Genomic DNA, 20,912 nt, shown 5'->3' with positions numbered 1-20,912 from the left:
ATGCGTACCATGTTCTTCAGCAGCTCCAAGAGCTGTGTCTCCAAGACGCTGTAACGCGGCGAGATTTCTCCGCAGCTGGTAGCGCACGCGACGCCTTGTCTCTGCCGCCTCGTCATAGAGGGCGCGACTGCTCGCGAACACGCGTTCGGCCTGAGTGCTCGCGACCTTCAACGCACTCACAGCACTCGCCCCCGCTCCATTCGCCGCTCCGCTCTCCGCTCCCGCTGCTAGTGCTCGCTCTCGCCAACCTAAGGCTCTTAGTCCAACGCTAACTGCGTCTGTACCGCGTTGAGCAGCTTCCAAGTGACGACGGAGCTCTGTTACATAAGATATAAAAGAAAATATTTATGTAAAATAAAACTACGCTACAAAAGAAGCGCTTTTTTAACAAACTTCCACAAAAAGGGGGAGGTTTTCAATTTGTCTGTATTTTTTATGTATGTTACCTCGGAACTTTTTACTAGGTGGACCGATTTCGATGATTCTTTTTTTAATCGATAAGTGGTGTGTGTCATGTGATCCCTTTTAAATTTAATCGGTATGTAAAAAGTACTTTTCAAGTTATATCTAATAATGCGCTTGACTATTGTTTCGTCGATCTGCGTTTGTATTATACCGCATAACTTTTCACTGAGTATACCGATTTTGATGATTCTTATTTTAATCGAAAGCTGATGCTTGTCTTGTAGTATCTTTTAAATTTGATTATGATATAATGAGTAATCTTCGATGACGCGTATGTATGTAAAGGCGCGAACGAGTCGCTGTCGTAATGCCATGTGATAACTATTTTGTAATTAAAGGCGTTTTTTTTTAAAGGATGAACAGTGATGGTGTATTAGTATTATATTTCTAATAGTACTAGTGTAAATAGCACTTTTTATAATATAATGATCCATTAGATAAGATCAACCACTTCAATATGTTGTCAGTTTTTTATTTTGTATATCTTACCGTCAGCCTTCGCCATCAATTCCTGTCCCCGCCTCTTCAAGTTGTCGGACGCCGCATTCTCCTTCTCAGCAGCAGCCAGCAGTGGTTGCGGGCCTCGCGCTAATTTGTTAGCAGTGGAAGCAGCAGTACTGGCAGCGAGTGCGGCTATGGCTGCCTCACGAACACGATCCGCGACGTCGGTCCAGGCGCGAGCGGCTTGGACCCCAGCAGACGCGACCGCCCGCGTGCCCGCGAATAGACTGCACAATGAGGTCATTATTAGTTTTGCGTTTTTATTTTATCTAATATATAAAATTCTCGTGTCGCGGTGTTTGTAGTTAAACTCCTCCGAAACGGCTTGACTGATTCTCATGAAATTTTTTGAGCATATTGGGTAGGTCTGAGAATCGAACAACATCTATTTTTCATCCCTCTAAATGTTAAGGATAGTCCACCCCTATTTTTATTTTTATTTTTAGATAAATTATTTATTTTTTATTTTATGATGATTTAGCGTTGAAAAATACATACAACCCTAAATTTTCACCCTTCTAACACCAACCCCTATTTTTAAATAGCGTTTAGCGGCAAGACAACGTTTGCCTAGTCAGCTAGTTTTATATAAACTAGGTCGGTGAACAACAAGCGTACAGCTCACCTGATATTACACTGTAAACGATTACCGTAGCCTATAGACGTCTGTAACAACAAAAGCATCGCAAGGACATTGCCAACCCTATCCCCAATTCCAGGAGCTCTGGTCACCTTACTCACCAATAGGAACCCAACACTGCTCGAAAACAATATTATTTAGCTGTAATCTTCTGGAAAATTATTTTTATTCATATAACACAAATCATATTGCACAAATAGATGTTTCACTTACTTTTTATACTCCTTCGCCTTATTCGCCAGCATCGTAGCGTGCTTTTGTACCGTATCCAGGTACTTTTCCTTGTATTTGGGAGTCAGATTATATAAAATGCCCTCTTTTTCTTCGGCTTTTGAAGTGAGGTTTTGCAGTTCAGACAGCATAGTAGGAAATGCCACAGCCAAGTTTTGTGTATGAAGAATGTCGGCACGTATCTGGTCAGTTAGATTATGTGTTGATAACCTTGTCATGTCCTGTTAAAAACAAATAAAGTATTTAGAAGGATCATTGAATGCAATTTAAAAATTATTAGTCGACGAAGGTGAGTAAATCAATTGAAATTGAAGTGATTTCCCTATTATAACTAATGATCACTGCTAAAAAATGTATGTTCTTAAATAGATAATCGACAAGTTTCAGTTGTATCCAAAGAATAATAGGAAGACTCATGTAGAGTAGAACCATAAATGTCTACAAGAGTTCTCCATTTACTTAAAATATTCGCCTTTTAAAAAAAAACCAACAACAAAGTTCGACCCAAACAAACAGTAATTCAAATATCAAATTCGAATTTAATACTGAGCAAAAATTTTGTTGAAAAGCTAAACTTCACAGCATAATTCGCCAAATATAGTATACCTCTAACATCAAGCGACACCGTAGACCCATATCCCTCACTTCAGTCAGCCTTGGTGTAACTCGTCTCTTAACCTCCGCTACAACGTCACCTGCCCCCCACACTATTTCCCCTAATCGTGGCAGATCCTCTGCCTTCCTCTCCCATTCCTCAAGAGCAGACTGTAACTTACTGATCCGTTTCAAGGTATCGTCAATACGATAGTTGTATTCTTGTACGGATGTAGACAGCAGATTTGCCTGAAAAGATATAATTAAATTGGTTGTTATTAAATTATAGAAGTACAAACATTTTTGTTTTCGCACATCCAGTTCGATTTAACAATATCTCTTTCTTTATAAGACTAAGTCTGTGGACTGTTGTGTATATTTGATCTAATAATGAATATAGTATTCAAGCTGTAGGTTCGTTGATTTTTGAAACTTGTTGAAGTTTGTTTTCTTTTTCGTAAAATAACTCAATAAAACTTACCGAGTCTGATACGTCAGTAGCTCCTGCGATGTAATCTATTAGACTAAGTTCCTTTATAGTCTTCAACAGATGCCTAGCCTCTTTCAAAGCTCTGTGAGCACTCAAATGTCTTTCCCCTCTAGCGAAATCATCTAATGACGCAACCTGTTGACCTATCAACCGCCTTTGCTTAAGAACCTCTTCTAACCCACTCATACTTTCCAAACTTAATGATTGAGCCTCCATTTCTCTTTTAGATGCTTCCAGTTTTAATTTATTTGCTAATGTGAACAATTCGTGTTCTGATACCTCTAAATGTGCAATAGAAAGGTTAACATTTTTGGCATCGTCTAGACTTTTCTTAGCATATTGGAGTTGAGTGTTTAATGAAGATGCATTACTGGAAAATTCTCGTAACGCTGGAAATGGCTGAGGAATCCTGCTTAGCTCTGTGAGGTCAGCTTGTGTGTGTAGATCGGATGTCAGTTCTTCCATCGCCTTTAGCAGCGTTTGTGTACAATTGTCGCAAGCTGGAATTGGATTGTAAAATGTAATCATAAGTCGTGCTCGGTGAACGTTTCGTAACGCCTTAAATCAGTAGAATGGGCTTACGTTTGCATCCGTCCTCGTCTAAATAGTAGCCAGGTCGCGCGCATAGTTGGCAGCGCTCGCCCGTAGCATGCGGTCTACAGTGGCAGCGCGCGCGCGCGTCACAACGAGGCGAGAACGCTCCGCGCGTGTCGCACGAACAACGCTCGCACTCGCTGCCGCGCCGCCGCCAGCCCGGCGCGCACTGCTCGCACGTGGCTCCCGTGTAGCCTGTGAGCAATGTACCATGCGTTAAGTTCGAACATTAAAATGGTTACTAGTACTACAACATAAAATACTAGGAAAACATTACTCGTATGAAAGTTAGATTTTTTTTCGTATTATTCTGGCTATTGTTTTCATACTGATATTGCATCTAGACTATAGGATAAGAATCATGAAGAACACTTCACTAGATGACAAAAGTATTTAAAATTTAAAAGCTTAGTGTACAAATGGAAGTAAAATAAATTTATAAACATTATTTCATGGATATTTAGAAAACATTACCTGGTTGACAAAAGCATTGCAGCCTTCCGTGCGTCACCGCACAACCAGCAGCTCTTGACAGTTCACGCGTGGGACACGGGCAGGGCTCGCAGCCCAGTTCTGGAGTTCCGTAGTAGCCCTCAGCACAGCGCTCACAATGAGGGCCTGACGTGTTGCTTGTACAGTTCTATAAGGTAATACAACACACATTGAATAAAAAGAAGAAATCAAAGAATTTATGAGCAAAAAGCAGATTTTTAATTACCAAACAATGCCCAGTATTTGGATGGCAGTGATTAGCTCGTCCGTGGCAGTCGCACGGTCGAGAACCTTCAACGTCAATGAGGATGGTGCCTGACACACGTAGCAGGCGTGGCGTTGTAGGTGGCATCCAGAAACCGGGAGCTGGTCGGTGGCAAGAAGCTGCATCGTATCCTTTTGGGCAAAGACAGCGCTCTACACCTGGTGCTGGAGCACCTCGAGACAACCCCGCTACTGCCGTTTCCAGTGACACGTTTAGTAGCCTACGTAGACAAAAGAACAATGCACGTATAAATTACGTATTTGTGTACTTCAAAGTGTATCATTATGTGTATTTTTAAGACCTTTCCTAATATAAACACAGAGTTAGATTGGTAAGTTAGTAACACATTAAGTATTTAATTTTCACCCTAAGATATTGCACACAAAAAAAGGATACTCACAGTACATGTAATGGTTCAGACGCAAGTGGCGCCCTCGTGGAAAGTCGTAATAGAAGGCGCCGCACATCAGAGAGCGCCAACATGAGCGCCCCTCGTGAGGCAGCGGCCCCGCCCCGGTTGCCATGCCCCGTTCGCCCCGCTCGCCCCCCACGCACCTCCCACAGGGATTCATGCATGTGCACTGCGTGGGAGCCGTTTATGGCAGGAACGCGCTGTTTGGTAAAAATGTATAAAGCTTTAAAGAATTTGAAGATGGAATACAATTTTTTTATATAACAACTTGGCAAAGGCTTCGAGTTCATTGAAAGAGAAGGGTGAAATTTAATTTAGCTACGCTGTTACGTTTGAACAATTTCGTCCGAAAGTGTGCATTAATTGGAACCTTAATTTTACTTCATTTAAGATGACTTTCTGGTTAGTAGGAGACTTTTTATAGCAAAAAAGAATAATAATTTTAGAACTTTTCACCGAATTTCGGAAAAGGAAGAGAGTCTCAATTCGATTGCATTTTTTATGTATGTTACCTCAGAACTTTTTACTGAGTGAATTAATTTTGATGTTTTTTTTTTTTTTCAATCGAAAGGTGGTGAGATATATGATCAGTAATTTTTGAGTAATCTTTGATAAAGCGTATTTACTGGACTATCTTTTCGTCTATTTACGCTGTATTAGTTGTCGAGATAATTGAAGCTTCCTACACAGTCCAATACAAACATCACGCAACTCCCTTGTCAGTAAAAAATTCACTTTTGTTACATGCAGAAATATAAAAAAAACTACTGTCTACCACAAAATCATTTTCTCAATCAGACAAGTATTTTAATTATTTTAAAGGCTTAACTTTCTTTTGACTGAGGTAGGGCATAGCAGGATATGCCCTGATCAAAATCTGGAGCAGTCTGTCTGGGGAAGCAGCTCGACCTTACAGAAGATCACAGCTAAATAATACTACTTTCAAGCAGTGTTGTGCTCCTGTGGTGAGTAATGGGTCCAGAGCTTCTGCGCAGGGTCGGGGTAGGCAACGTACTTGCAATCCTTCTGGTGTTGCCTGTATACAGGTTATAGGTAATCCGTACGCTTGTTTACCGATCTAGTTGTATAATAAAAAGTGGCAAAACACCTACCTCATAATAATCCAGCACGATATTATTCCCGTATATACTGACGAGCGGGAACCTGGACATCACATGAGGCGGAAGCGGCTCCCCCCCCTCCTCCTCTACTCGAAACCGCAGCGCACCCCCATAAGATAAAACGTGGTCACCGAGGAACAGTTCTCCGAGCTCTGCGTACACAGGAACTGGCGGTCGGGGGATAGATATCGTAGCTTCCAGAATGCTGGTGCGAATTGCGAGGAGTGAATCTTGATCCATCTGTTAGAGATATTGTTACACCTTTTTATGGTAAGACTGTCGCCAGATTCTAGATATAGAAGCAATAATTACTGTATAAATTAGTCACTTAAGATGCTAAGATAATAACTGTTTTTTGATTGAAGTAATCGTATCAGCAGATATATTTTGTTCAAGTTTTACAGGAGATCGCTAATTACTTAGTTTCAAGTAAAGAATTATCTTTGGTAAATAAAATATTCAGATCACCAAAAAAATCAGGGGTAGAGTCAGCAACGCGCTTGTAATACTCCTGGTGCGCGCGTCTATAGATTACGGTAATCGCTTGCCATCCAACTGATCTTAAAGCTGTTTGCCACACTGAGGGTTTTAAAACAATGAGAAGCTTATAAGCATTACCGTAGCCAAGTCCCCTCGAAGCAGCTTCAGATGCAGCGGTGCTGCAGCGTGTAACGCAGCGCGCGCAACCTCTGCTTGCGTGCACTTCGCACTTCGCCCAAAGCAGAAGCATGCCGTACAACCCATTGGGTTGCTGGCGGCCAGACCGAAAGTACCGTCCAGACACTCGTCACATTTTTCACCAACCACATTTTCCTGAAATAATTGTAAATTTTGTATTCCTATTTGAAATTATTTTTTTTTAATTTTAAAAATAAAAATAAAAATATTAATTGTAATGTTGATAATATTAAGTGTTTTTGAACGAATGCCAAAATTGTATAAATAATAATTAATACAATAATTGGATTTATTTTCTTAACTGGCAATGGGAAGAATTGAAACAAAACAGATAATTTTAAAATATGCAATTTTACAGATATAGTGTTAAATAGTCATCTATCTAGTCGTGAACTGAAGTGTAAAGATGCACCCAATCAAACAAAATTTAAAAAATTTGAACCTTTCGGTTCTTGAAATTATTATAATTTTAATATACCTTACCTTGCAAAGACACTGCCCTCTTTGGTCACAATCACACACGCCATTCTCACAGCCTCGAGTGCCAGCGGGTGAGCAGCTACACGGTCTGCAGCGGGGTCCGAAGTACCCGGTTGCGCAACGCCCACAATCACGACCAGCCCAGCCAACGCGGCATCGGCACTGGCCAGTTATTGCATCACACCCATCTAGGAGGACAGAACTGAATTTATACGTTATGGAAGGATACCCTCGGTTTTCGGATAGCAGCATCTTACTTATGATACTTTGTTAAGTCAGCATAACAAAAACATGTTCGTCTAAGTTAGTTTCGTACCATCTTAGCAATTCTAGACAGTTTTAGAATACTGGTCTGAAGTTAATTTTTGTAAACAAAAGGCGCACGCCGTATAGAATTTTTTTTTATGTAGTAAAAATGGCATGGGCAACTTAAAGCCCGTGGCTATTGCAAAATTATTAAAAAAAAAGTTAGTCGCATTTTTTCTTTAGTTTTATTTAAACTTTTAAAACTTATTTATTATAATTTAATTTTGAGCATTATATCTTATTCTACCAACCAGAAATAGCCCCAGGTCCACAGGCGCAAGGTCGGCAACCCGCCGCTCGGCCCCAGTAACCACGTGCACAGTGCTGGCAACCAGGCCCACGCGTGCGTGCCGGGCACACACAACGACCCGTTATAGGAGAACATACACGACCCTCCGTGCATTCAGGACACGCTGTCAATGTCAATGTTTCGTAAATGACAGTTCAGTTTGCTACTAAATATAGTTAAAAGGACGCTAATGAATAAAATACTGGTTATAATTCTACTTTGAACTTATTCTTAAAAATTAAATATGAAAACTATTAAATATAAAAATGAAGGTTTTGAATCAAAATTTCTTGGAAGACCGTTATCAAGTTATGATAATAATTAGCAGGAACAAGGATTATATTAATGTAACTATTTGATGAGTAATGACTGCCACTGTACATCCGTACATTCTGGGGTACATTCTGGTCTGAAATAGAAATGGTAAAAAGGCCATGGCTACGAATCTAATGAAATATAAAAACTTCTGTTTTGCATTCTGATATATATTTGTCAATACACTAAAAGAGTAACTATTCAATATCTTGTTCTTTTAAACGAAAGTAATGCTCCGAATAGAAGACACTTGCACATCGTAAAGGTCTTTCAAATATAAAATATCGTCAGCATTAACTACATAAATAAAACTCACGTAAACATCCAGTAGGTCCGAACCCATAGTAACCAGACAGGCACCTATCACATCTTGGTCCACCCACCCCAACGGAGCAAGCGCAGAGCCCTGACACAGGGTCGCAGGCAGCAGCACCGGCACCACACTCACAGCGTCGACACCCTCCCTGCTCGAGACCCCAGTAACCTTCCTAAGGACGACAATTTATGTATCGCTTCATCGCTTCAGCCTGTAATATCCCACTACTGGGCATAGGCCTCTTTCCCCATGTAGGAGAAAGATCAGAGCTTAATCCACCACGCTGCTCCAATGCGGGTTGGCGGATATATTTCCTACTATGAGTAACGATCGCTATCAGGTGTACATGATAACAACCGGGACCGACGGCTTAACGTGCTCTCCGACGCACGGTGGGGAGACCCACAAGGACTGCACAAACACCCAGACCATGACAAACACCTGTATGGCCAATACAAATGTTTGTCCGAACCCGCAACCGCCAGCGCAACCGACACAATCCATGGCTGTGACCGTTGCGCCAACGCGGCGTCTTCAATTTATGTAATTAATTTATATTAAACCTACTAGCTTTCTCGTGTATACAATTTGAAGATTTTCAAGCGGAGTATTAAGATGAACCAATACAACTGCGAAAGCGCGTGATGCGCCGACAAAAATACAGGCAGGTACAATAATAGGTACAGATTAAAAAAAATTGAATTTTTAGTTTCTGGTCTATGAAGACACAAAATACACTTCGAGTTTCATTATAGGTTGGACTTAGAAGATACCTGAATTTGGGGATACAAGATTAACTGATGACTGATTAATTATCTTTTATTTTTATAACCTCTTAAATTAGTCCATTATTAGTTCCCTTTCCTTAATTACAGAAATTATTGTATAAAAAAATATTATATTTTAGATAATTTGTATAATGGTTTTGATCCCAGAGACTTTTTTAGTTTTTCTGGCTTATAATACTCGTAGTAATATTGTATTTTATAAGCGGAGGGAAAACAATAAAGAAAGCAAATTTTGAATACTTTTATCCTGTATATTCAATACCTAATATCATAAAAATATAATAATAATTATATTTTTATTCATTAACAATAAAAAAAAAAAAAAAAATAATGACGTAATCTCGTTTAAACTCAATAAAGGAGGTTTACATGGAAAACTTATTGAAAACAATAGTGCATTAGAATATTCTTTAATACAATGAATATGTAAATCTCGTATCGTAAATATATGCAAAAGAGCGTTCAAACGATTAGGTTTTGTTATTCGCACAGTTAAGGGATTCACTAACATCAAAGCAATCTCTTTACTGTATGATGCCCTGATAAGAAGTCAGCTTGAGTATAATGCGGTAGTATGGTCTCCACATGAAGTCAAATACAGTCTCATGCTGGAACGTATTCAAAATAAATTCACCAGGTTTCTTTACCATAGGCTTTATGGCGTGTATCCCTTGTATCCCTTGATGTATCCAACATTGTTTGTATTGGGCATGGTTGGATACAACAAGTTGGAGACTAGGAGAGAGCTGGCTCTGGCAACTTATATTTTAAAATTATTCCGCGGTGTTATCAATAATCCAGGGGTACTACAGTGGATAGGTTTGAGCGTACCCGATAGGTATCTACAACGAAGGCGGCGACCGAGCTTATTTGCAGTACCCCACGGCAGAACCGAGCTAGTGCGCAACGGCCCCCTTGCTCGTTCAATCAGAACGCTGAACTTAGTGGCTGACACACTAGACCTTTTTTCTTGTTCGTGGAGTGAATTCGCAAAAGTTACTTTGTACATAATATGTTATGAGAAATGAATTTAATGTTTTATAGTTATTAATGTTACATTGTTTTGTTTTTAATGTTATGCTCAAGTCAGCTAATTCTTTTTTAATTGTAGTTTAATTTTTTTTTTTTATTCCTTTTGCTTTTTGTCTCGTTTACTATGTCTAATGAATTGGGTTATGCCTGTAATATTAGATGTAAGAAATAAAATAAAAAATAAAAATGTTGAGGCTTTAACAGGACACTTGACAAGCCCACATTAACTTGGACCTTGTTCAAGTCACATACTGTACCTATCGTAATGATCCCTACCGAGTTACCGAGTTGTATGTAAATCAGTTAGCACGGAGCTCCGCAGAAATACCGCCGTGACATTTTGCTTAACATGGAACTTTGAACGGGTTGGGACAGAGGTCCGCTTCAACGTTGTTTTATGTCTGGTGTGCTATGGAATACTAAGAGTAATAATCTTTTTGTTCATTTCAAAATAGCAGCTACCAGTACTGATTCTAAAGAAAGTGTAGGTATATACATTTTTTAACCGACTTCAAAAAAGGAGGCGGTTACTCAATTCGAATTTCAAATATATCATTTCAAATTTATCATCATTACAGCCTATACAGTCCACTGCTCGACATCGGCCTCCACAAGTTTACGTCAAAAATAACGTGAACTCATGTGTTTTGCCCATAGTCACCACGCTGGGCAGGCGGGTCGGTGACCACAGTACTGGCTTTGTCGCACCAAAGACGCTGCTGCCCGTCTTCGGCCCGTGTATTCCAAAGCCAGCAGTTGGATGGCTATCCCGCCATCGGTCGGCTTCTTAAGTTCCAAGATGGTTGTGGAACCTTGTTATCCCTTAGTCGCCTCTTACGACACCCACGGGAAGAGAGGGGGTGGCTAAATTCTTTAGTGCCGTAGCCACACAGCACCCGTAGCCACACAGCAAATTTATCATATTCAAATATAATTATATATATATATATATATATTGTTACGGCCCTAGCCAGTCCAGCAGAGCCTCAGAGGTCGGGGCCCATCAGCGACCTCCCGGCGGACTGCCTAGGGTCGGGTACGGAATACCTATGGCGATCAGGATATGCGGCGTGAGCAAGCAAATACAAAAAAGGGGTTGAAAAATAAGAAGGAAATTGCACTTACCTTCGAAGGGCAGCTAGGGTCTATTGGGATCGAAGATCGCCAGGGAACGTGTATAGGTCGTGTGGTGTGGTGTGACGTTAAGTGTAAAATAGGTGTCCTGACAGTCCCCGAGAAGGAGGCCCCAGGCCCCCAGACTTCGACAGTGAGTAGACACTCCCAGTCACTCGCCAGCAGACACGTCACAGAATTGATTATAACGAAATAAATAACTCAGTCAATACACAAGCAGTTACAGTCTCAAGCACAACAACAAATATTTACAGTTAAGTTATAAGCACAGCAATTAAATATTTACAGTTACCAAATAAATCGTTAGATATATTCACAGGACTGCGTGCGGTCACGCCAGCAAAGAGTCCAAACCCAACATTGGGGTTCTCATAAAGCTACACAGAAAATTGCGTTCGTGCAGAGCGAATTCGAGACACTTCGCCATATCGAGAAGCGATACGACCACTACCGTGCAGAGCGAACGCGAGACTTTTACAGTTAAGTTATAAGTACAGCAATTAAAACGATATCAGTAAAGTAAGTAAGTAAGCAGTTAATAAACCACGAGGCACGCGCAAAACAATAAGTCCAACAATAGGAACTGGCCGGCCGTCGAGCAGCGATACGGCCACACCTTGCAGAGCGGACGCGAGACTTTATTCGCCGTATCGAGCAGCGATACGTCCGCTACCGTGAGAGCGGAATCGAGACTGTTCGCCGCTAAGCGGCGCGGGCGACGGCGACGGCGGGGAGCCGTGCCACCTGGCGATATCACCGATGAAGCCCATACAGAAAAAAAGCGTCGCTAACGCAGCGAAATGGTATTACAAAATCATAAGTAATAAATGACAGAGCCACGGTTAAACTAAACCCTAAGGCAATCGCTCTAAGGCGCGATTTGGCCTAAACAATCCCCCGTCCCGGACAGAATGGCATTATGTCCGCGAGCAAATTGGTAAACGAAACAGGGTCGGATCGGATCAGGTCAGAGACCCCACGGCGAAAACAAAGCAGCTAAGTGCGGCCACAAAGGCTTCAGTGCTGAGGGCACTTACAAGTTTCAGATGAACGGCCTTAGTGGAGAGACACACGAACACGCACAGGTAGGCTCCATATGAGCACGCGTTACGAAAGCAGGACGACTTGACTAAGACAGGGCCAGCAAAATCAGTTCCGACTCCAGCGAATGGTCGGATGGCAGTGACGCGATCGGCTGGCAAGTCGCCCATCATAGGGTGAGAAATGGCGGCCTTCAGTTTGTAGCACGGGATACATTTAAAGATGACGCTCCGGATGGTGCGTCGGCCCTAAGACAGGGCCAGCAAATTAATTCAGCTCTTCCCCTAGGAGCGGGAGGCTCCAGGCCTCCGATGCCAAACATTCGACGTGATTCAGAGCTCCAGGGGAGCCCTAGTCTTCCCACCAACCAAATAGAGGCCACACAATGTTGTGAACCCGAGTCCAACAAGGCGCGAGATGTTAGACAGTCGCCCTTCGGGCTGTACACCTGCACTGAGGCTGTCTGCAAAAGGACAGTTTGACAGCTTAAAGGCTCAGTGGAGGTGGCCGTGGTGGGAGATAGGGCGGCAGCTACCTAGTTGGAGCTGCCTCCATCGGACCAGTCCTCGCGCCGGGGGTCCTCGTAGCGGCAGTCAGGTGACAACTCGACCACCGGCGGCGAGGTAGCGCTAAGCGGAGAGGCCCGGAACTCAGAGGGCCTCGGCCTAGCGGGCCGGGACAGATAAGAGGTCCTAGGGACCTGGTAAGGTCGCCGACTCCGACCAAGGGGGGGAGGGTGGCGCTCCAGTCGCGGCCACTTAGCTAAGGGAGGAGACAGTGGTCTTGACGACAGCTGAGTGGCGGCGAACTCTCTCTCGACCCGCTGAGGAGGGGGGGTGCAGACCCCCCCGCCCCTGGCAGGGTGACCCCCCAACTGCTCAGGGGAATGTCCCCTGTTCAAGCCGGGGGAGCAGTGGTTGGTGGGCGAGCGAGAAGCGTCACGCGCCAGAGGGGGCTGACTAGCGCCCCCGCCCGTGGCAGAGGCGCGGTTGGAAGGGGCGCGAGGAGGAGCGCTGAACGGGCCCAGGCACAAGATCTCATGATGAGGACCCGAGCAGTGCGGACAGGGCCGCTGGTGCGGACAGTCCCTTTGCAAGTGCCGCTCCAAACAAGAGAAGCACCAGCGGCGATCGCGAGCTATGTTCCGCCTCGCCTTGGCGGGCTTAGCCCGCAGCTTAGGGCAAGCCGCGGCCCGGTGCTCCGACCCGCGGCAGTAGTTGCAGTTAGTAGGAGGAGGAGGAGATTCCCTGGCCACTAGGCCTGTATATGTAGGGAGAGGGCGGCGCCCTCCGGAAGGAGCTCCAGCTGCCTTCCGCGGTGTCGGCGATGACCTCCCGGGCGGGTTGAGCCCCTCAGATGCCCTGGAGGTGCCAGCAGCGCCCGCCGCGTTTGCGACCTGCCTACACCGTTGCTCTAAAAAGAGCAGCAGGTCTCTAAAAGACGGGATATGATCCGCTCCGTCCCCGCCATACCTCTCCTCAAAATGGATCCGCAGATTGAGGGGTAGGCGGGACAGTACGAGGTGGAGCAACAAAAAAGATCCTCCGGCCCCTTCGTCGACCGGAAGCTCCAGACGCCTCAGCGAATTGCACGCGACTACGACAGGATTAATAATATCCTGACGTAGCCTCGTCCTGTCAGTCAGTAGCGGGAGATTCAGAAGCTGTCGGGCATATTCGTCAGCCAGCAGCCGGGTGTTTGCGTACCTCCTCTCTAGGAGGTCTCTTGCGATCAAGTAGGAGTCGTCGGCCAACTTCAAGTGACCAACGACCGCAAGGGCCTCCCCTTCAAGAGAAGAGACCAGGTACGCCATTTTTTGACCGAGGGACAAGTCCCCCCGGGCGTGGACTAAGCTATCAAAGAGGCCTATGAAGGCCAGCCACTCACCAATAGCACCCGAGAACTTGGGCAAGTCCAATGTGGGCAACTTACCTAATAGCTCAGCTTGAGCTGGATTCCGCCGCGGAGACTCCAGTTTCGCCAGACCCTCCATCTGGCTCTCACGCGCCTCATGCGCCAGCTTGCCCCTTGCCTCAACCAAGTCGTCCGTGAAGTCGACGAATTGCTCATAATCCCGACGAGCGGAGTCCTTGACTCCGCTCTCCACATCCGCAGACAAAAGCTCAGTGTATGCGCTCTCGACCAAGGCCAGTCGATCCCGAACCTGATCCGCCCGCTGCGCTAAATTATACACTCGGTCGGCGCGCCCGATCAGTGTGTGGGCATGCGCCGCCCAGCGCAGCTGCTCCTGAATTATCAGCGCAGGTGCCTTGGGTTGCTTGTGAGACGGCATCATATATAACGATAAACAAATGCAGTGATATAAATTCCAACAACCAATACAACAATAAAAAATACAGATACAAATCACAGCAATAATTACAGTAATAACAGTAAGAAAATATAAACAGTAAAAAAATATAAACAGGGATGTGCCACACAGGCTAAACCTACCCGAAGCTACTCAAATACAAATACCCTAAACAAATATAACCCCTATCAGTTAAACTCACGCAGCTCAAGGCGTGGGGGGCTCTGCTACCAAAATGTTACGGCAACCACGCTCTGCTACCAAAATGTTACGCTACGCTAAACCACGCTCTGCTACCAAAATGTTACGGCCCTAGCCAGTCCAGCAGAGCCTCAGAGGTCGGGGCCCATCAGCGACCTCCCGGCGGACTGCCTAGGGTCGGGTACGGAATACCTATGGCGATCAGGATATGCGGCGTGAGCAATCCAATACAAAAAAGGGGTTGAAAAATAAGAAGGAAATTGCACTTACCTTCGAAGGGCAGCTAGGGTCTATTGGGATCGAAGATCGCCAGGGAACGTGTATAGGTCGTGTGGTGTGGTGTGACGTTAAGTGTAAGATAGGTGTCCTGACAGTCCCCGAGAAGGAGGCCCCAGGCCCCCAGACTTCGATAGTGAGTAGACACTCCCAGTCACTCGCCAGCAGACACGTCACAGAATTGATTATAACGAAATAAATAACTCAGTCAATACACAAGCAGTTACAGTCACAAGCACAGCAACAAATATTTACAGTTACCAAATAAACCGTTAGATATATTCACAGGACCGCGTGCGGTCACGCCAGCAAAGAGTCCAAACCCAACATTGGGGTTCTCACAAAGCTACACAGAAAATTGCATTCGTGCAGAGCGAACTCGAGACCTTACAGTTAAGTTATAAGTACAGCAATTAAAACGGTAGCAGTAAAGTAAGTAAGTAAGCAGTTAATAAACCACGAGGCACGCGCAAAACAATAAGTCCAACAATAGGAACTGGCCGGCCGTCGAGCAGCGATACGGCCACACCTTGCAGAGCGGACGCGAGACTTTATTCGCCGTATCGAGCAGCGATACGTCCGCTACCGTGAGAGCGGAATCGAGACTGTTCGCCGCTAAGCGGCGCGGGCGACGGCGACGGCGGGGAGCCGTGCCACCTGGCGATATCACCGATGAAGCCCATACAGAAAAAAAGCGTCGCTAACGCAGCGAAATGGTATTACAAAATCATAAGTAATAAATGACAGAGCCACGGTTAAACTAAACCCTAAGGCAATCGCTCTAAGGCGCGATTTGGCCTAAACATATATATATATATATATATATATACACGGTCGAATTGAGTACATTAAAAAAAAAATTTTTTTTAATGTATGTTCGGGGTAACTTTGTCGTTTATGAACAGATTTTGATAATTCTTTTTTTGTTAGAAAGGAGATATTCTAAGTGTGATACCATGATACGGAAACAAGGATCTGATAATGGGACTTAAGAGAAATCGAGGGAAATATTTGATAATGCGTATTTACTTGACTATTTTGTCGTCTACCTACGTTGTATTACTTATTGATGTAATCGAAATCGGTTTTTTATCGTTTGCCAGCAAACACAATTATTTAACAATATTTATTTATATCTTTGCTCGATAGTTTTAATTTTATGTTATTTTTAACCGACTTCCAAAAAAGGAGGAGGTTCTCAATTCGACTGTATTTTTTTTTTTTTTTAATGTATGTTATATCAGAACTTTTGACTCGGTGGAGCGATTTCGACAAATTTTCTTTTAATCGAAAGGTGGTGTGTGCCAATTGGTCCCATTTAAATTTATTTGAGATCTAACAACTACTTTTCGAGCTATATCTAATAATGCGTTTTTACTTGACGCTTTTTTCGTCGACCTGCGTTGTACTATACCGCATAACTTTCTACTGGATGTACGGATTTTGATAATTCTTTTTTTGTTGGAAAGGAGATATCTCAAGTTTAGTACCATGATAAGGAAACAAGGATCTGATGATGGGATCCTAGAGAAATCGAGGGAAACTCTTGAAAATCCGCAATAACTTTTTACTAGGTGTACCGATTTTGATAATTCTTTTTTTGTTGGAAAGAAGATATCCCTATTTTAGTACCATGATAGGGAAACCAGGATCTGAAGATGGGATCCTAGAGAAATCGAGGGAACTTCTTGAAAATCCGCAATAACTTTTTATTAGGTTTACCGATTTTAATGATTTTTAATTTAATCGAAAGCCGAAGTTTATCATGTGGTCACATTTAAATTTCATCGAGATCTGATAACTACTTTTTGAGTAATCTTTGATAATGCGTTGTTTGATAACGTGTTGTTGTTGCGTGTTTTGATAATGTTGTTGTTGCTTGACTATTTTTTCATCGATCTACGTTGTATTACTTGTCGATGTAATTGAAGTCGGTTTTTTTTTCGTTTGCGAGCAAACATAATTATAGGAGTTTTATTTTGTTGTAACAACAGAAATAAGCTCTTAAATGAAATGAGTTTTTCGCTAGTTTTGTTTCGATATTTTTTATCTGCCATTTATATTGAGTGTATATTCTTTGACTAGTAAGCCTTTTTTTGTGCCTATTTGGATAGTCGATCTGAAGGCGTAAACTCCAGTCGTGCGTCGGAGCTGACACACACATTTTTTTCGTCAACCTATGGTGTTATACTAGTCGATGTAATTGAAGCAAACACAATTATTACACTAGAATATTGGATTAAAAAAATAGTGTGAAATTTAAAAAACGTTACCCCAGGAAACTTTTACGAGTAGAAGTTAAACACATTACATAATCATATACTTATATCTATTCACCTATTCCCTTTGCCAGGTGCGTGAAAATTTTAACCCAATAATTGTCGTTGGCCTGTAATTACACTGTTTATTCGATTAAATGCTATTCGGTTGCTTGTAATTTATGTGGGACATTGTAATTTGTTCGAAAGGATTTGTGGCTTGTTGGCGATTTTAGACATCGTGACGAATTTAGGTGTTACGAATTGAAGCTTGAAATGCCAAAGAGATTAATCACATGGAAATTGTATGAGCCTTGATTTCGAAAATTGTTATTATTTCCATTAACATTTATGCACGAAACACGTTTTGCAAGTAATACTTTATTTATTTTATTTTTTTTAATAGAAGAGGGGGAAAACGGACAGTCGGCTCACCCCCCGGACGCTCGGTGGTAAGTGAAAAGAACATCCACAGAGACTCCCTACGTCAATGACATCTCCGGTACTGCAGAAGCCTTTCGTTCTTGCGTTAATTTCAAACATGCATTTTTTTATAGAAATTTAAAAGCGTGTGTAGCTTACCTCACAAGTGTCACAGGCGCGGCCGGTGACATGCGCTCGACAGCGACACTGCCCTGACCGAATGTCGCAGACACTGCTCTCCGCACCGACCGACGAACAATTGCAACCTGTAACAACATACACAATATAAAAAATATAGAATTTACAAATTTTTCGAAGGGAAAAATTCTTTTGACGCATCGCACACACATTTTATCGTAGGTAGTAAGTTAGGCTGATCCGTCACGCTCTGAGCTGAAAGGCTCGATCGGGTGAACTCGGGACTTATTGCGTTATAGCTTGATTGCAATTGCCAATGAAGTTATCACTTCTGCTGTGCGATCTTAAGCACATACTAATTTTTTAATTTGAATTATAATTTAGTGATATCATTCTTATTTAAATAGTATGTTCAGGAATGTTTCCTTAAAATGTGAAAACTTTACTGATTAGTGTTTATTTGTGACATTTTTTGGTGGAATATAAAATAAATAAAAAATAAAAAGAGGAAAAATAATTGTTTTAAACATTTTTTTATTCAAAAATGTTTAGAATTCCTAATGTGTGGGTAACATAAAAATAAAATCGTACATATTAATTGTTTTAAATTTAAACGTACCCAACCTTACACTAATAAACAAGCACTTCAACACCGCTTAAACAAACTACATAGCTACTAACTAATAACAAATTTATAGAAATAGGAGATAACGAATTGTAGGAACAATATAGATTGGCAAGGAATGCAGAAATTAATTAAAGGTATCAATTGACTACTACCGGTCGCTATTGCTATCTCTACTATGCGGAGCTGAGCGACTCAACTCATTTACGAGTAGGCGAATAAAATAATTTTCCTAAGCTATTAGACTTCTGATATACACAGGTACTAGTTGTACCTGGAATATTGCTACCAATTATTTTAACCATACATTTGTAACCGCCAACCCGCATCGAAACAGCGTTGTGGATTAAGCTCTGGTCCTTCTCCTACATAGGGAAAGAGGCCTTTGCCCAGCAGTGGGATAATACAGGCGGAAGCGTAACCGTACATTTATATATATGTACTAATATTATAAAGCTGAAAAGTTCAGGGAAACTAGTGTTACGAATTGAAAAATTATTTTTGTGTTCGATAGCCCATTTACTGAAGAAAACTATAGGCTATTTTACCTAAAATTAACGCAGATGAAACCGCGAGGTACAGCTAGTGTTGTAATATAGATTAAAGTTATCCAACAGCCATCAAAATGTACTGATTCATTAACGGCCGAACCCAATATTCAATCTATCTCTGGTTATGTCCTACTAGAGACAGAAATATCTATCTATCATTCATTTTACTGACCCAATAAACTTGTCGACGATAGGCAATCTTATCCTTCAAAGCTGTCTATCGACGAGAGGGAAGATAGCTTACTAGAGATAACAGTTCGTATGAAAATGACAGTGTAAGCGTCCCAATAATAATAGAGTTCTATCTGTCAGTAACGTTGGTTATCTTTAGTAACAACAATATCCGATCTATAGTTTTCGGGGGATAACTAAGATTTATTAATTGAAAAAGTATTTTCTTTGTTTAAAATAAAATTAATTTCGAGTGAAAAATAATGGCAGACTCAAGTTCAAGTAGCAGTTCAAGTGATATTGCTCTTTTGCAACAATTAATTGAATAAAAATAATAAGTTTCTTGTGAAATAATACTTACTTTACTCATCTTGTGAATAAAACAAACAATTTGGTGAATGATTGTACCTATAATTTGCAATGATTTGTATAATTTGAATTTTGATTTGTAAAAAAATTATACAAATTCAAACGAAACAACGATTCAATAAAGCGTAATGGCGTCGTAGCGTCTTTTCGTGTCGTGTTAAAACGTTCCGTTACTAGATTTACCATGCATTCCATATTAAAATAATATCATTTATTATAATTTAAAAAGTCTGTGTAAAAATTAATTTGTCCATATTTTTATAAAACAAGATTACTTTAATATGAATAAAATTTGTATGACAAATTTAAATACTACAAAACATCTGTGTAACATAACTGAGGCCGTCTGTGACGCTGCGTATACTGGAATGTAAGGAAGAGCTCAGGTAGCCGGTCTATCTACAGCTAACTAGAGATAGTAGTCCCCTATGCGAATTATTGGGACAACTACAAAGGATAGATAGCTAGTTATTAGCAGTCGATGATAACTACCTATCTCTATCTTTAGATTGAATATTGGGTTCGGCCGTTAGTAGTTTTAGTGAATGCATAGCCAAGATACAGATAGAGATAATAACAAAAAAAAAATGCACATATATGGCTTACACATAGGTTCCGTAAAATTATCTACATTAATTCAATAATTATTTTATCTCTTTTTTAGTATTTTTTGTTATAGCGGCAACAGAACTACGAGTATATAATCTGTGAAAATTTCAACTGTCTAACTATCACGGTTCATGAGATAGAGACGGGTGACAGACGGACGGTCAGCGGACTCTTACTAATAGGGTCCCGTTTTACCCTTTAGGTACGGAACCCTAAAAAGCATTATTCAATATGATGAGTAGTCCGAGAGTTAGGCACGTAGGTACATGCATTTCGGTGATTAATTTTTATATATGTGGTCAAAATTCGACCATAATTAATTTAAATTATAAGTTTAAATATTATTAAGGTTCTGTTGTCGAAGACTATACTCGTGTAAAAATTAACAAAAGAGTATATATGTGTATCAAATACATGGTAATGTGTGTAATATTGTTTTATTAATTTAATGTAATTTTTATGCATAATTAAAAAAGTGTTAGCATTCTACACACCTTCTATATAAACTATAAGTGTGCGAAATTTCGTACACCTCTGTCCGCGCAATTTTCGTAAAAAGGGGTAAAAAGTTTTTCCTTCACGTATTACTCGTAATATATGGAAGATGACGAAAACAGTAATATTTGTCTCAAAGTGTTCTAAGTTAGAGTACTTTGTTGTTTGTTTACTGGAAATATTTTAACTTAGGCTTTGATATTTTATCTCATTGCTAATGTACGAAACGAGCAGCGCTGGGAACAAGACATGAATTTAGCAGTTATTAATTTAAATCGAATCCATATTGACAGAGTCAGAT

At 41.5% G+C, this 20,912-nt stretch overlaps 1 protein-coding gene across 1 annotated transcript in view; it reads right to left on the bottom strand.

Moving 5' to 3' along the window:
• The window catches only part of LOC123669685 (laminin subunit alpha-1), a 208,187-nt gene that overhangs the window by 14,784 nt on the left and 172,491 nt on the right, over positions 1-20,912 (bottom strand). Inside the window, 15 exon segments of the mRNA XM_045603275.1 lie at positions 9-317; positions 955-1,193; positions 1,820-2,058; positions 2,444-2,680; positions 2,913-3,421; positions 3,504-3,710; positions 3,990-4,155; positions 4,234-4,492; positions 4,673-4,884; positions 5,797-6,045; positions 6,424-6,618; positions 6,967-7,151; positions 7,521-7,682; positions 8,190-8,361; positions 17,813-17,919. Of these exon segments, the coding sequence (XP_045459231.1) occupies positions 9-317; positions 955-1,193; positions 1,820-2,058; positions 2,444-2,680; positions 2,913-3,421; positions 3,504-3,710; positions 3,990-4,155; positions 4,234-4,492; positions 4,673-4,884; positions 5,797-6,045; positions 6,424-6,618; positions 6,967-7,151; positions 7,521-7,682; positions 8,190-8,361; positions 17,813-17,919 (3,447 nt within the window).

The sequence above is a fragment of the Melitaea cinxia genome, chromosome 3, assembly GCF_905220565.1.
Source record: "Melitaea cinxia chromosome 3, ilMelCinx1.1, whole genome shotgun sequence".
Lineage (NCBI taxonomy): Eukaryota > Metazoa > Arthropoda > Insecta > Lepidoptera > Nymphalidae > Melitaea > Melitaea cinxia.
The sequence above is the reverse complement of the archived record's forward strand: the minus strand, read 5'-3'. Positions and strand labels throughout refer to the sequence as shown.